The 17583-nt window shown below is 42.6% G+C and overlaps 1 protein-coding gene across 11 annotated transcripts in view; it reads right to left on the minus strand.

Moving 5' to 3' along the window:
* The window catches only part of myrf (myelin regulatory factor), a 230023-nt gene that overhangs the window by 81318 nt on the left and 131122 nt on the right, over window positions 1–17583 (minus strand). For 9 of the 11 annotated variants that reach the window (XM_043706033.1, XM_043706036.1, XM_043706031.1 and 6 more), the window contains one exon: window positions 5165–5226. In XM_043706033.1, coding sequence (XP_043561968.1) covers window positions 5165–5226 — 62 coding nt within the window. Of the gene's footprint in view, window positions 1–4691; window positions 5077–5164; window positions 5227–17583 lie in introns of those variants that run through there. The other 2 variants (XM_043706041.1, XM_043706040.1) reach the window with 1 other exon arrangement.

A 17583-nucleotide genomic window follows, 5' to 3' on the forward strand; every position in this document is an offset into this window, starting at 1 on the left:
ACTTAATTTTCTCTATTGTAGAGCAATCTATCTCTCAAATTTGATGCACCTTGGAATTCCTCTCTGATACTCTCTATTAGCTCCCACACGCTTACCAAGTTAGTTTAAACCCTCCCCAATAGCACGAGCAAAATATCGTGCAAGGAACTCAGTCCCAGTTCTGTTCAGGTGTAAACCATCCAACCCGTAGAGGTCCCATATCTCTACAGTCATTTGCAATGTCCCAACTCCTCCATTTCGTCCCAACTTTCCAGCCACAATTCGTCTGCTTTATCCTCCTATTTCTAATATTCGTGTGTGCCACTGGGTGTAATCCAAGTTGCTATTTTTGTAGTGCCTGCTGGCTGTTCATCCAGCAGTACAGTGAAGTCATTGATTCTGACTCACCAACCAGGATTCAATTCTGAGCCTGTAGTAAAGTCTCTCTTTCTCTTGCTCAGACGAATCACTTATCAGTGAGTGTCTCCAGTGTTCTTGTAGCCATGGATTTGATTCTGGCTGCATTCCGCCGTGAATGTAACATGACTGGTGAAAGGCTGTTGTCTTTCAGTGGTTGAGAATCAGACAATCTCTGGCAGCTCAGGGTCTAGAAGGCCCAGAATCAGAATGAAGCACCTTCAAATTGTTTGTGAGAGGCAGCGCTGACCGGGTGACAGGCAACAGCAAGGGTTGAGCGGCAGTTATGATGTTATTCTGAGACACGACAACATGCTTCATGGAGCCACTGCCCGTCTCTGTGAGCCATACCTCAGCAATCCCAGCAATTGGTTGGAGGACAAAAAGCTCGACTGCAAGCCCCATTGCACACCTGTGCTCCACAGCCATGGTGACTGCACGCTGAGCTTCCACTACAGCACTCACCTACTGCTGGAAGCTGTTGCATTATGGGAGAAACTGAGGCATCAGTCAACAAATGTTGCATTATGGTTGGGAACACAAGAATGATGATACATTGGTTACCACTTCCTCCGTGGAAAGGAAGGGCCTCAAGTTCTAAGGAAACCTCTGTGCCAAGTTGGCATGGATTCCTTCTTACCAGCATTGTGTTGACACTTTCTAGCAGTCGACCAATGCACCAAGTATTTTATTGTGCACATCCGATGTCTTCTATACATTCTGGGATCAATGTGCCCTCCCCAAGAGTCCTCCTCAGCATCACTTGTTTGTAATCTCCCCACTCCAGCAAACTCTGTTAGACCTGCTCAGTGCCCTCATTTCAAGTGACCTGTTCTCAGTATTTGATCACACGCAGATTGCATCTCTGTGAAATCCTCTAAAGTTTATGCAGTTTTTGTATTTGAGCTGGTTGTGGAAATCCAGGTGCTGTATCTTCATATTCACTCAGTTCTTGGAGTTTCTCCATTGCCTGGCCAGGTTATGGTTCTTGGCTATCAAAAAGGAGAAAGAAATGAGAACGATTGTGGTAAAAAGCAGAGGGAAAATAAGGGCTGCATGTTTTCACTACCTCTAAATCAGAGGCACTGTGGGATGGAAGGGAGATGGGCTATAAGATTACATATGAGGATACTGTCGTCTTTGGTGGTTTCAGCACTTCTTTTGTCCATGATCAGTCAGTGCCATCTCTTCCACTGTGGGAAAGTGGAAGATGGTACCCTCCAATTACCTCTGACTGTCTCTAGTTGTGCACAACTTTGTCCTGCAGGAGGGAGGGAAAGGTAAGCTCTGACTTTTCTCTCTGGAGAGAAGGAGAAAAAGAGGAGACCTGATCGAGGTATACACGATCATGAGTGGAACAGATAGAGGCAATAGCCAGAGACTTTTCCCCAGGACAGGATTGACTGGGGATACACTGGTTAAATGGCTACATAATTTCTAATGTATATGAAAACTACATACCTGAATGAGTGAGCAGGCTCAAAAGGTTAAATGGCCTTCCCTGCCTCAACACTTCATGGTCCCTTATGTTCCTGTGTCAGGTATGAATCTAGATAATAGAGCAGTTGGTAGATGGGTACTGGGGATAACGTGAGTTAAGCAGTGTCTGAAGTTGGTGACACAATGGTGAGACATGGAATTTGAATATTCTGTCACTGACATTGCCATTTGAGTGAGGTCGTTGAATCTTGTCATTGACTCTATCAAGTCAGCCCGGTGTTAGCTCCACATTCATCCACTTCTGTTTTCAGGTGGCTCTGTTGCCCCCAGGATATTTCCCTTCCTTCACCGCATCCTTCACCAAGGCTTTCAGTGCAGCAACTTTAAACATGGGAGCCCGATCTCTTCCCTGTTGTGTCACTCTTCGGTTTTTCTTCCTGGTTCTGTTCAGTTCCCAATGCTTCTGGCAGCCCAATGCTGCTCTCCTTTTAGAGGTAAAGCCTAGCTTTTAACACTGCCGTTTATATTTATCTGGTGTCAGTCATTCACACAACTGACTACTGCCCCAGCCACTTAACAAGACAGTCTTGGCTGGATGCTGACATTCTGAGAAACAGCAGGCAGCAAAAAAGGTTAACGGGATACCCATCCATGAGCATGGCTAATCAAGCACCATAATTCCTGCACCATATTCAAATCAAATGGCTTGCCCCTTAATACTGTACTGTATGTTTGCTATCTCCAGTCTAGGCTCCATTATGCTTGTACTGCACGAAAGGACTGAGCTGGGAGGCTACCAAAGGTGCACCTTGTGCTGATTACCCTTCCTGAGGACCATCCTTAACTCCCGCTGCCTGCAGAATGGATTCCCTCCTCCAGGCTACAGTTAATGCGCTTCCCTGAAACTGCAATCACTTCTGTGCTACTGCTGGCCCATACAATTAAAACTGCCACCTCGTAACAACAACAAATTACATCTTTGTTCTTGTAACCAGGTCATTGTACATGAGCTGCAGAGAAGGAAATCTTGCAGGGAAGATCAAACGCCTGGAACAAAGTCTGTCTGATTTTCCTTCTGTATAAATGAATGGTACTCAGGTCAGTTCCACGGAAGGCATGTGATCCTTATCACAAGGATTTCCTCCCTGCATTCTGACAACCCATCTAGCTCAGTATCTCTATATTCAGATACACCTCCAAATGAGAGTGTCCACATGACACAGTTGGAACGTTCTCAGGTAATACTATCATAAATGTGTTTAAGAAAGGTCAACTCAAGTTCATACTTCCAGACCTGTTTGAAACATCCTGACTGTTTCTTTTGTTGATTCAAAGTTGTTATATCTACTGCTCTGTCCAGAAGTCCATCTCCTTATCAGGAAGTTATTCACATGAAGAATAATTGATATCAGTTCTCAATTTGCTTTATAAGAAGTTGAGTCATGGCCACTTGCCAACTGTCACAATTAAGTTTGAACTAATGTGCTGAACCTTCCTTGCCTCCAGTCATTATTAGCTTGTGTATGAGGCACTTCTGGAAACGCTCTATTTTCTCCAATCTGGCCCCATTATCTCAAATCTCTTATTCTAAGGACCAGCCTTATAGCTGCTCTGTTAACCACCTCAGAGACATTAATGACTTCCAGGTATCTCTGGGCAAGATTGTAAGCAGTACTGAAGCAATATATAATTTGAGCACAACTTGCTTTGAGTTATGCTCCACTGATCTGTTTACAAAGTCCAACATCCTGTTTGCCTTACAGGTGTCACTGTGGAGCAGCAACCAATGTGTCAGAAGGTTCAGGGTGCAAGTTCTAGAGAAAGATTTCAATATGTTAGGTGCTGTCTGCTGCAGTACGGAGGGGCTGCTGTCTTGTGAAAAGCACCTCCTTGTAAATGAACTGTTAAACTGTTGCCCTGTCTACCTGTTCCTTTGGTTCAGGCAGATATTGCCTATGGAAGAATGTGAAGTTTTGCTTCTGTCTGTCAACAACGCCATCACAAACAGATTATCCATATTTTACCTGTTCTATTGCTGCCATATGTTTATGTACATGCCAGAAGTATTTAACTGCAATGTTATTGGGAACAATTCTGACAGGCACAATAATGCACAATATAAATCCAAATCTTTGTTGTTCTATTATTAGCGCTCACATCCAAACACTTGAAAACTTAAAAATCCATTCGAGAAAGTGTACTCCCTGATCAACCTCTAATCTCATCAGTCATACACCATTACCTGTCAGCATGTGAAAGCTAAAATCTGCTCCACTTTCATTGCACCCTTTTGGCTATGTGCAAGAGATCTCCCCACTGCCAGCTCGCTATCCCTTTGGAGATGTCCTGGGTGTTTCAGACTGCTGCACTTGGCTGCTGCCTATTATCGGTACTAGGAATTGGAAAATACATCCTTGTAACACAATAATGGTCTTAAAGACGACTCACATTCCCCACGGGATAAACGGTAAGCCTCTCCCACTTCCCCTCCAATCTCCAACAGTAAAACATAACACTTACAAAAGGAAGACCTTAGCTTACACAGGCATTAATTATAAACCATCTCCTTGAATTTAAAATCCCATACAATCGGACTAGAACAATACTGTTCTACTGTTTTTATTTGCATTCCATTTTATCTTCATCTGTCACTTCTTCCACTCTCTGCCTTCAATCCCGCTCCTTTCTTTCTCAACCAGTGTTCTCCTTTTTCTTGTTTTCTCCCTCCCTCCCTTTCATCCAGTCTCTTCTTTCCTTATTTTCATTATCTTTTCTCCTGTACAGTTCACAAAGCACTTCCCATGCTCGTACTTAAACATCTAACACAGAATTACAAAAGCAGGTAAATAACTTACCAATAACTTCAGAATTGTGGGATCTCTGACGAAAGGAACATTTGATAAGCACAGCAATGCAACTCCAACAACACAAGCAGCACAGGTAAGGCTCATTAAAACATAACACAGGTGCTTGTAACAAGCAGAAATTCTTATCATCCAGACTCTCTTCCCTTTAACTATTTTAACTTTTCCCCTTCAGTCCCCAGCATTTCATTTCAGAGTGCCCACTGGCCAGTAATTCTCTACCCTACAGGTTTCCAATGTCACGACTGCAGTTTTTCTCATTTGCTAGCTTTGTTTACTCACTAATTTTAGAACGGCAAGCCTTTCAGTGTAGTGAAGCTCTAAACAAAAGCTGAGGGCTTTGATAATATTAATAAATGGCTGCTTTCACTGATAATTCAGGCATGTGGTCACACCTTTATTCAGACAGAGGTTTGGTAGCGCCTAGAGCAAACCAATCCCTAATAGGAAGACATGGGGCTTACCATTCACCTGTTGAGGGGAGTACGGCTCGGATCCAGAATCAGGAGGGGATTCAGGTAAAGTGCTGAGAAGACAAAAGCATTGCACAACATTCAGTTATATGATAAAAATAATTGAAAGCCAGGATTTAGCCCATAGCTTAACTTGAACACAATTCAAACAAATATAACATAAATACTGAACCATTTCTTAACGGCAGGTTGGAATTCCTGTAACTGGCTTTAGAAATGAATCAAAAACCATAAAAGGAAATATGTTGTTATGTTTTATTTTAATCATTTCCTTATTTCTTTTATTTAAAATCAAAACAGTGTGCATTCGTTTCCGCGTCACAATGTTCTTCCTTGTAGCTTTATCAATCCTCTACATACACAGACAAGGGCTGGGCAAAGCTGCTGGAACAATATTCTCACAAGATCCTTTAAAAAAGGAACATCATTATACAGAGCATGAGTGAATGGTTGGCCCACCCAGTGGACTGGCAGGTTTTAGGGTGAAGATCTTTCATTTTGTGAATTCTGGATGGTGGCTGGTTTGAATGTGACACTGACGGATATACAAACACAAGTTGCGCCATCTGTTCCCCTGGAAATCCACAGATGCAGAAGAAAAAGTATCAGGGAAAAGCAATTTTAAAAGAAGGTCAGGATAGAGATGAGACAAACATTTCCCATGTTAAAATTAATGTGTCTCAATCTTCTGACAAATTCAGTATTGAGACATTGAAAAGGAATTTCTCACCCAACCCTCAGCCACCTGCCTCTATTTCTCATTATAATTAAAAACTACAGAGAAAGCACAAAGTTACAGAATACAAATTAGGAGAGAAAATGAGTTAAGTCAGTGTCGGTGAACTTGTGCTGAACTGTCCAGAAGGGAGTTGCATCAGACCCAATGATGTAAACATGTAGGAGCAAATTACTGCAGATGCTGGAATCTTTACTGAAGACAAAAAATGCTGGAAATCACAGTGGGTCAGCCAGCATCCATGGGGAGAAAGAGAGAGAGAGAGAGAGAGAGCAAACTAATGTTTTGAGCCTAGATGACTCACCATTTTATCAACTGCCATGTCTCTTTGAGGAATGCCCACCCTGAAGGCGTTTTGCTCTTCCCTACAACAGAAATTCCAATTGTCTATCAGCAGCCATTCGCAGCCATTCTCCCCCATCACTCCACCCTCCCCACTTTTGCATAAATGCTGCCCCCTCCACACTTCATGTCAGCTCTGATCAAGAGTCATCTAAACGTTAGCTTGCTCTCTCCATGCATGTGACCTTACCCACTGTGATCTCTTGCATTTTTTGTTTTCAGAAATAAACATGGAGTTCGAGCAGAGAAAAATACGAAAAATGGTCAGATCAAACTTTTAGAAGTTAGTTCAAGGAGGTAAATGCGAGAAGCATGTTAGAAAAGGTTAAAGTGATTTATCGCAAAACGTTTACTTCCATTTACATGATCAATTCCCTTCAATATGTCCATGTATTTTTGTGAACTACATAAGAAGAAATACACTTCCAAAGCTTATCTCTGTTATGTAATCACAAAATCTGGAATTGTCTTTAGGGTTTCACTGAATCCTGTACACTATCTCACCATATTTGTAAGATGTAAGAGAATTTCCTGATGATGTCTGTCAGTTGCCTGCTGTTTACATGTCTCACGAATTGTAACAGCCAGTTGGAGATGCTGCTAGGAAGCTGCTGCTGTAGATTTAGGCCAATTAATTCTTTACAACAAGTTAACACTTACTCTTTAGATTTACACAGGCCAGTTTTAACTTTTGGCAGGCTTTTTTGAGTGTACATGGAACAACAGGCTGCCATCCAATAATGTCTGTGAGGCTCAACCAAATCTCAGTCGAGAGCAGTCCACATGTCTCTGCAATGATGACTGACTCTGAATCAGAGTGCAGGATTCCCAGTCTTTCTGGTACCGATTATAGATTGCGTGATCCTCTTAAAAGTGTACAAAGTTAAAAATCACACAACACCAGGTTTTGGTCCAACAGGTTTAATTGGAAGCACACTAGCTTTCGGAGCGACGCTCCTTCATCAGGTGATTGTCGCTCCGAAGGCTAGTGTGCTTCCAATTAAACCTGTTGGACTATAACCTGGTGTTGTGTGATTTTTAACTTTGTACACCCCAGTCCAACACCGGCATCTCCAAATCATGACTCTTAAAAGTGAGCAGTCATTTACTCTGCTGCATTATTTGTAAAGACTTCAATATATAATTAGCACTGAAGGTCTTCTTGGAAGAGTCGCGAGCCCACAAACAGATCTTCTTCCCACTGATGTTAAGGGAGATGCTGCACAAGACCTGGACAGAGATAGAAGAAAATGGAAAGGATGGGAGCTGCACTCAGTATATGAGTTCAATGCTGTGTGAGGTTCAAGTTGCTTACACAAACAGCCACAGCCATTATTATGTTTTGTAATATTACATTTGCTGCACTGGGTCTTTCAATTTCATATCTTCTCCCGCTCACACTCCAATTGTGACCCTCTCTGCTCTCCCTAACTGCCCTATAATCACATGGTACATCAGACACAGGCAAACACTGACAAATACATGAGTGGTGCAGGCTACAGTGAATTTCACCGCTACAGTGCCAACTCTGAACAGGAGGTGTAGGCCTTTCTGAAAATGGCTTCAAATGAACAGCAATGTCCTCAATCAGTCTCTTCATGAATAGATTTTTAACTAGCCCTGCTGCAGATGCTTGTAGTGCTCTCATTTACTGTTGCTGCTCTTTCTCCAGACAGAATGGAAGGACCAAGACAAATCCTATGTCCTGAACATCCACAGGCTCTGTGCTTGACAGTTTTTCTAGCAGGTCATACCATAAACCTATCAATATCCATTCTGCCTGCTTCACGGTAAAAGTGCAATGATTTTTCTCCAAACAAGTACCAATGACTCAAGTGCTTGCAGGTGAATGACCATTTAAATTCCACTTCCAATGGTTAATTTTAGAAATGTGCTACCCAATACTGAGAGAAAACAGACAATAAAACAGCTTCAGAGTCCTTCTGATACCATGGGATTCTTCTTTCTGTACAATATTGAGGCTTCCATCTGAAAAAGTGCATGCTTGCAAAGGTCTCAGTCAAAATGAGGGTGGACTAGTTGGGAACTGTACAGTTGTGCTATTGGGATAGCAATTTGGATATCACATTCACTTGAGGCCACCATACGGAACAACACAAGTAGGTCATGATGAGAAAAGCAGCAGCAAGAAGTGTGGCATTACTGTGTTGATAAAAGCATCTACTGTCATGTTCTGGTTTTTCTGTTGCTGTTTGTAAAGCCATGAACCTCACAGGCACAGAATGGGAAAGTCAGACAAAGTGATGTTTTTCACATAACTGCCCTCTTCACACCTTAGCTAGGCTATGAAAATGAATCCTACCATCTAACCATCATGTAATACAGTCAGAATTTTATTTCTATGCTTCCCTTCACTATGGGAAGCTTTCAATGTGTGGCCAAGTATTCGACCAGGATTAGCTCTTTGAGCTTCATTTAGTGGTTAACTCTCGAAGCAACAATCATAATTGTTATTTTATTCCCAGTATAAACTAATAAACAACATTCAATATTATATGTCAATGATGATTCTTCTGTTCCATAGCTAATTCTCTTTTCATTTTCTTATATTTCCCTGAATTTTATCAATTTACTTCAGCATCCATGTAATTTGGTGTTAGAGACATTCTAAGATAATACTTTATAAATATTGTGATCAGTAAAAGATTATTGTTCACTCGTCAATACTCTACAAATTCATTGATTGTTATTCTTTGTTTCCTATTAGCAAGGTGGTTTATGAACTGCGCAAGCAAGCTAATCTGAGGAAAGGTGAGGTGGACAAGTTTAATCTGTTCTATAACTTCTTTATTTCTGCTGTGACCTTTTCAAGGTATGCTTTTCTTGTTTGTAGGCCATGGGGGCAGAGAAAATCCCTCTGAAAGGCCTGTGGAAAAAAAAATCCATTGCCAAAAACAGTCAGTTAGAATCATATAATTGAACTTGATTCAGTTAGGGGCTCCATGGGTTAAACATGTGCATAAAAACTGACCCATTTTTATTAATTGCAGCCAGACCACACAGTCTGTTTTGAATCATTCTCTATAATGTAAAGGTTTATCAGATTTTTTTTTAAAGCAATGTTTGCATGGTGGATACAAGTTAAACATTGGGAGCTAGTCTGTACCAGGCTGACAAGATGGACTTAATCTACATACCTCTGCGAATGGGGGAGGGGAAACTTTCCTTAAAAGCATCTTTTCCATATTGTATATATCTGGTTCCAACTACACCACTGTATAAAGAATACAGTATACAGGAGAAAGTCCCACAGAGTACTCTGCTTACTGTATCTAAGTATCGTAGGAATGAATTAAAAGTTCTTTGATGACTGGTTTCTTGCTAGGATTGCAGCAGAACACCTCATGAAAGCTCCAGGAAATCAGTAGGGGTCTGATAGTGCCTAGGTTCCACTTCCTGGGAAGTCCACCAATACCTTGTAAGGGACAGAATATCTGTCCAATTGTTGAGGCAAATTACTCCATGGATGCCAGGGTACTAGAGGTGAGCCCTTCCTCAGCCTACAATGGTGGAAATTATGTTGAGAGATTGAAGTATCGGTGAAAATATCCTGGACTCCATCAGGCTGGGACATTGGTGTCCAGCTTTGGCAAGGAGTTTGGACCCTCCAGTGTAAGGGGATAGCACAGAAAATTGGATTAATGCATTACTACAGCTAAATGCTTACTGATTTATAAATCACACTTGGTGGGGAAGGGGCAGGATTTGATGGCCTAATCCTGCTCCATTTCTCCTGTAAACAGAGAAATGTCTGTCAATTCCTAACGTCAGGGAGGAAGGATGACAACAGAACTGGCTCTGCGTCGCTGCAATCTTTGCCTGAATAGGATCTATAGGTACCAGTGATGTAGTCAAAGTGGCACTTGAGATTGTTCATTTCGTGTTCATAGGCTTACAGAATTATTACAATATAGTGAAAGGCCATTTAGCCCAGTATGTCTTCCACTTTCCTGCCTTTTGCCTGTAACCATGCATACTGAGTGGCACGGTGGCTCAGTGGTTAGTGCTGTTGCCTCACAGCACCAGGGTTCCAGGTTCGATTCCAGCCTCGGGCAACTGTCTGTGTGGAGTTTGCACATTCTCCCCGTGTCTGCGTGGGTTTCCTCCGGGTGCTCCGGTTTCTTCCCAAAGATGTGCAAGTCAGGTGAATTGACCATGATAAATTGCCCATAGTGCTAGGTGCATTAGTCAGAGGGGAAATGGGTGGGTGGGTTACTCTTCGGAGGGTCGGTGTGGACTGGTTGGGCCGAAGGGCCTGTTTCCACACTGTAGGTAATCTAATAATATTCCTTTTCAAATGATCATCTAACTCTGTCTTGACTGCTTAGTGTTAATATGGGAGGTTCAATATTGGAGGGCTCCATTATTTGCAAATCTAACACAACAACAGAGATTGTGACTCAAGGTATTATGAGAGCAGACTGCTAATTGGCTGCCCAATCTACCTGTAGCTAATTAACAGTTGAGGAATAGGAACCGATAGGGCAGAAAGAAGTCAGTCTGGTTTACATTAACCATGGCAGCCATTAAAGTGGCTACAGTTCAATGGCATTTTCTGGTGAAAGAAAGATAGAGTAAGAAAAACAAAGGGCTGTAATTCAGGGAAAGGTTGACTGTATTTCCTGTGTGTGAACTTGGAGCTCACCATTGATGTAGCAAGGGAGAGGAAGGACATCCCTCCTAAAGGGTGGCAAAAGAAAATGAAGAAGGCCTTAGATTGAGGACATCTACACAGTGATAGGTGTGATCCCCAGAAACTAGCTCCAATGTAGGGAGCCATTTAATGATCTCATTCACTAAACACACCCACTGCAATGCTAAGTCCCCAGAACAGGCCTTTGGGTTTTCAAACATCAACTGACAAAGCAGTTGAGGGGGATGAAGGTGCATGCTGCTCCTGAACATGGACAGAGTATATTCTGGGTACATACTAAGCCCTCAGCTGGACTCAGAGTCATGGTGCTGATGTGGGTTTGCATCTTCCCATATCAATGAGCCACAGTGTTGAGGCCAATAGTGCTCAATTTCTCTTGTGTTTTTCCAATTTGGCAATGGAAGTGGGGGTCTATCTTAGCCAAGAGAGGGTCAGACAGGAGGACTGGGTCCATACTTGCATGTCATTGTCACCACAAAACGAGTATTTGTGGAGATTGGAATCCATAAGAAATTGGTGATTCGCATAAGGGGTTGCATTGCATTCCAGCCCCATCTGACAGCTTTTCAAAAACAGAATTGCATTTGGAAGCTTCAGCTCTGTGCTCTCAAAGGCTAGTTGTCATGATGTGATCTTTTGTTGAGATGCTATGCCTGACTCCATTACCAACACCAGGCCAAGTACTGGAGCTGACTGCAGACTAAACTCCATCTAAACACCTTGGCCAGCAGGAATAGACATCCTTCTATATGTCAGAGTTCCCCAGAGTAGTGTGGAGGCCATGCGCTAACGATAGAAGAGTCTGTTCAATAGGTGTGTCACCATAAGTCAGAGCTTTGAACAGATGAGAAAGTGACTGATTTTACTGAGAGCTATATGCAGCAGCACAGAGTAAATGCAGAAACTGAGCACTGGTGCTCTTGGGCTGTATGCTGCACCATGTGAACTTGGCCAGTCTGTGATTGCTGAAATATTTAATGTGGCCTGCTTCATTGACCCAGAGTATCATTTAAAAGCTGAGGTACTGACCTCCCATGGGGCACCAGCATCATCCAACTTGCCCCATTTATGCAGCTGGGTTTCAGCATGCCCCAGCATCGATGACAATGCATCAACTACTGGATTGTGCCCCCACAGACACCTTTACAACAACAGCCACCATTCTAATATCTCAGTCAAAACAGAGACAAGAATGTAAGGTAACTCCATCTCATTCAAGGCCACAAGACGTGCTGAGAGCAAAGACCGTCACAATGAGCAGAGCACTGAGCAGGTATAATGGAGCACTTGTTGTCCTTTCCAGCAACATGTGAGATTAGATTAGATTCCCTATTGTATGAAAACAGGCCCTTCAGCCCAACAAGTATACACCGACCCTCTGAAGAGTAACTCAGACAGACCCATTGCCCTAACCTATATTTACTCTGACTAATGCACCTAACACTATAGCCAAATTAGCATGGCCGATTCACCTGACCTGCATATTGTTGGACTGTGGGAGGAAACTGGAGCTCCCGGAGGAAACGCAGACATGGGGAGAATGTGCAAACTCCACACAGACAGTTACTCGAGGCAGGAATTGAACCTGTGACCCTGGTGCTGTGAGGCATCAGTACTAACCACTGAGCCACCGTGCTGTCCAATGAAATGTAAATCTTGATCCATGAAGCTTGATGTGTGAGCTTCCTTTTATTAAAACTGGTAAAGGAGAGTAGCGTTGAAACGTTGAAGGGAGTAAGGATTTGTGAATGGTGAGGTTGAAAGTTCTGGGCAGATGTGCTTCCTTCTTTGGCTGTAATTTTTTTTATGTCCTCGGGCTGTGTCTTCAATTGACATGTTGTCCCAGGCAACTCACAATGAGTTCCACAGCATACTGTTCCTTCTGGGTTCAAAGGACTCGTGTGAAACATGCCTGGTTCAGATGATTCCACATATTGACTGCATTCGGACAAGAGTCTCATGTCCCAGGCCTTACCAGGCTAGTTCCCTCTGCAGCCTGGGCATCTCGACTCAATCGTTCACCTCTGACTCTTCCACCTTCTCCTCTATGTTCTGCTTCTCTTCTGAGCTCTTTGTGTACTAGCTCTTTTTCAAGGTCCACCTTTCTCAGGAGAGCTATGAATAGAGGACCAGAGCAAGACCCCTACAGCACACCATCCAGGCATCGGGATCTCATCTTCAGAAGCAGAGCAACTTACTCAGGGGTGAGTACATGGCTTCAGTCATATTACTTCTCTGCCTCCATCTCAGGGTCACATGACAGGGTGAGTAACTCTTTACAAGAATATAGGTTGCCCACTAGAACCCATCCACAAAGTTTGAGGGAAGAAGTGCAAAGGTGAAGCAGCCTTGATAGTCAGAGGATGAAGGATTGAAGGAAGCTAACTGTGACACTCCTATTGCAGTTTTGCCCTTCCTTGAGCCATGGTGATCGACCAATTATGTTGGAACCTTTTGCCCCTTGCTTTTGTGCCTCTGTGATGCCAGAAAGTTGACAACTCCTTCAGCATTTACTGCTCACTCTCCCTGCAAGGACCACAGCTGCACATACCAGCTCTGTACAGAGGCCACGACCTCTGTCAAAATCTAAACGTAGCCTTCAGTGTGCAGACACAGAGCTTCTTATCTAACTGAGTGACCATTGTTATTGGATCAGGCAGTTGTTGCAAGACCTCCCACCTCCCACCTGGTGAAAGTCACTGGTGCCTGGAAGCTAAACAAAAAAATCTTCATTAGCTCATATCCCGGGTTGGCAGATCCTTCGGTACAGTTTCCCATTCCTTTCCCGTACAAATATCATTCCACACACATCTCATAGGACAGGGATAGAGAAGAAGCAGTTGAGTCAAACTCAGATTTTACAGGGAAGGGAAAATTTCTTGGAGTTCAATAAGTTAGATATTGATAGTGGGGAGTAGGTGAGACACTGTCTTTCCATGTGCTATGAAATCTTTCAAACAGTGTAAATTTAGATAGTTTGATGCATTTTACTTTTCATTTATCTTGTGTAATAAACTAATTTTTTGTAACTGTTACAACAAAACCTGCAGTTTTGTGTGCTTAAGATTACCACATCAAATTAAAAGAAAGTAAAACATGATCTATCAGGCCAGATTTTGTTCTGAGATCTGACGTATCTAATAGAAACATTACCCCCAAAATCATTACTGATCTCCAGCCTGACCTGCTGCACTTTTCCAGCAACACATTTTCAGTTCTGATCTCCAGCATCTGCAGTCCGCACTTTCTCCCCAAAATCATTACAACAGCTTGTATTCCTGGGCCTTTATATCCCACAGTTTTGTTGTCACCACTTTTATTTATAAATCATAACAGTGATACAGAATCCCTCGGGTACAGATATGCCTGCTTCCTGAGGAACCATTGACTCAGTTAAAAGATTCTAATGTGCTGAACTCTTACTTTGCAAGTCAGAATAGAAGAAGCTGTAAGTGTAGCATGGAGTATATATTTTGCATTTTTTTATACTGATGAATTTGCAAACAAAAGTAAAATGTGCATTTTAACCAGAAAGCATATATTTCCATCCAACAGAGAAACAGGAGTGCAAAATAAGACCACCCAAGCCTGGGCATGAAGAATCCAAACAAAAATAACAATTCTTAATGTTGTAGCATGTAACAGTCTGAAATTAAATGGAGCATTATCCTTATGAGTATGAGATTAGATTAGATTACTTACAGTGTGGAAACAGGCCCTTCGGCCCAACAAGTCCACACCGACCCGCCGAAGCGCAACCTACACAGACCCATTCCTGTACATTTACCCCTTCACCTAACACTATGGGCAATTTAGCATGGCCAATTCACCTAACCTGCATGTTTTTTTTTGGATTGTGGGAGGAAACCGGAGCACCCGGAGGAAACCCACGCAGACACGGGGAGAATGTGCAAACTCCACACAGTCAGTCGATGTCCTCTGTATGTTTGCAAACTTCTAAAAACAATGCTTTCTTTGCACTGTTTACTAAGATTGTAATTAGCAAATCAGATGAATAAAGAGCCAATTTAAAGCACAAATTTAAATATTTGGGCCAAAACCAAATTTGTAATAAGAATGATGATGATGAATAACAAGGAAGATCAAACATCATTTCCAGAAACCCTCATTGTGCTTAGGAACTTCCAAAGAGCTTCACAGCCTGTTGAAATTTTTTTTAAACACAAGCTGGTATTTAATGGAAGTGAGGTTGCATCCATCAGAACCCTATGTTACCTCCTATCAGGAAAGCCTGTCATATTCAGTGCCTCTCAGATATCAGTGGGTAGCAATGAGCCAGATCAAGGAGCCTGGGGCAGAAATCCTGCCCTATCCCATGTCTAACTTGACTCAGGCCTTCACGCTAACTTCAGGCTGCTGACTCATATTTTGATTGTCTGTTTAGGAACAGAACAGACCAATTTTGTTCACTTTTCTTCCAATATGGGACAGTTACAACACTGTAATCCACGAAAGGTCCAGTTACTGCAATCTGATCAGATTGTGGTCCAGTTTGAAAATTAATTGCAGTTAATAAATATAATGTTTAGATGTTTGAACAATCAAAATTGAGAATCTGGTGACCATTACAAACTTCCCATCTGTTTTCAAAATTTAATTGATAAAATATTCAAAACAAAACGAGATAAATGCCTTCTCTACTGCTCACTCTTCACCTTCCTCTCAATCTTCCCTTCCATTTGTTCATCAATCTAATTTGCTCTCAGGTAACAGGATTTGAAATGTTTATACTTCCAGAGATCACTATTCAACTTACATGTATAAGATATCCTAGTTTTAGCAAAGAGGAGTATGGGGATTTTAGATAGAGATGTAGTTTTGTTTTTCAGTCAGATACATCCTACCGTCTTGATAAAGATCATTGGTGGAAGGATTCCAAGTGGATTAAATGACCTTTTCTGAGGAAGAGTTACATCGGACTCGGAACGTGAGGTCAGCTACTCTCTCCATAGATAACTGCTGGACCTGCTGAATTTCTCCAGCACTTTCTATTTTATTTCATGTGATTATAATGTCCTGGAACCAAAAGGATGCCAGACTATGGTCATTTACAGACCAGCTGTAGATAAAACAGGAGTGTCCCCTCAAACCTTGGTTAGCAACACACCTTGAGGAGAGAGACCCTGAATCTCTAGGTCTCAGAGACCTTGTTACCCCTACCACTGGGCCATAATACACGAGATCCAGGCTTAAAGGTTGGGGTCAGTCAGCACCACATGCTCCACCTTAAAGATCTGCTCTGCAGGAGGCAAGATGGAACATTAATCAACCTCAACTGTAACCCAGGAGTGACAATGCAGATGACACTGTGAGCCCCAGTTCCAATCCTACATGCAGGCAGCTCAGGTTATTGATCTGTTTGATGGCAACCTGGAGATGACATGGTCAGTCTGACAGCTCTGTTCACTTCTGAAGTGGACAGGGGCCTAGAAAACATGGTTAAAGCAAAGGTTCATCTCCCCTCCACCCCACCGGCTATCTGCGAGTAATTGGTATCTCTTAACAATGTCAAACTGCAACAGGGTCCAAAACACTAACTCTTAACCTCACGGCAAAAAGTGAGAAAAGGAGAACAATTCTGAAAACCGCTTGCTGAAAAGCAAGAACAGTGCTCAAATCTGGTGACAACAGTTGCCCCCAGTGACACTCTGTTCTGGTGGCCCCTGAACTAACCAGACCAGTTATCAGTATAGGGGCCCTCTGAGGTTCACTCCTCACAGCGAGGCAGCCTGACAGTACACAACACTAGCTATACCCTCCAGTGGACAGGCAGACCTCAAGGTGAACAACATCCCTTCATTCAAATCAAAGCAAATTACTACGGATGCCAGAAATCTGAAACAAAATAGAAAGTGCGAGAGAAACTCAGCAGGTCTGGCAGCATCTGTTGAGAGAGAAACAGAGTTAACATTTCATTCTGACATCGAGGAAGGAGGCTGTCTGCAGACAAGTCAATGAACTCAGCAACTTGGTGTGAGTGCCCAATCAATGCTCTCCTTAATGCTGCCAATCGAATTCCTCATCTCTGTTCTTTGTAGACAGACACACCTGTCATTCTGACCTCTCATGAGCTGGCAAACACACCTTCTTTCAACCCAGTCGGGTTAAAACTCATTTGTGCCCAGGGCTCACCTCAAGCTAATTTCAGCTCTGTGCTAGACTCCAGGGGAAGTGCAATGTCAGTCTCGGGGTTGATGGGACCTACAAATATCAGATCCAGTGATGGGACCTTTCATCAATATTGTGCTGGGCTCTTTTTGCCTCTCCTGGAGCTTGTGCCACTTTCCACAATGACTCTTACCAATTGTTAAGATGCACCATAGAAAGCATCCCATGTGGATGCATCACAGTGTGGTAGGACAACTCCAAGAAATTAGAGAGATGTGAACACAGTCCAGTCCATCAACCAAACCAGTCCTCCACCCATTAACTCCATCTGTACTTCCCACTGCCTCAGGAAAGCAATCAACATAATCAAAGATTCCTCCCTCCCTAGTTATTTTCTCTTCCACCCTCTTCTATCGGACAGAAGATATAAAAGTTTGAAATATGTACCAACACCTTCTTCCCTACTGTTATCTAACTTATGAACAGACCTCTCATATATTAGAGTTGATCTTGCTCTGTACCTTCTCT

The sequence above is a fragment of the Chiloscyllium plagiosum genome, chromosome 16, assembly GCF_004010195.1.
Source record: "Chiloscyllium plagiosum isolate BGI_BamShark_2017 chromosome 16, ASM401019v2, whole genome shotgun sequence".
Taxonomy (NCBI): Eukaryota; Metazoa; Chordata; class Chondrichthyes; order Orectolobiformes; family Hemiscylliidae; genus Chiloscyllium; species Chiloscyllium plagiosum.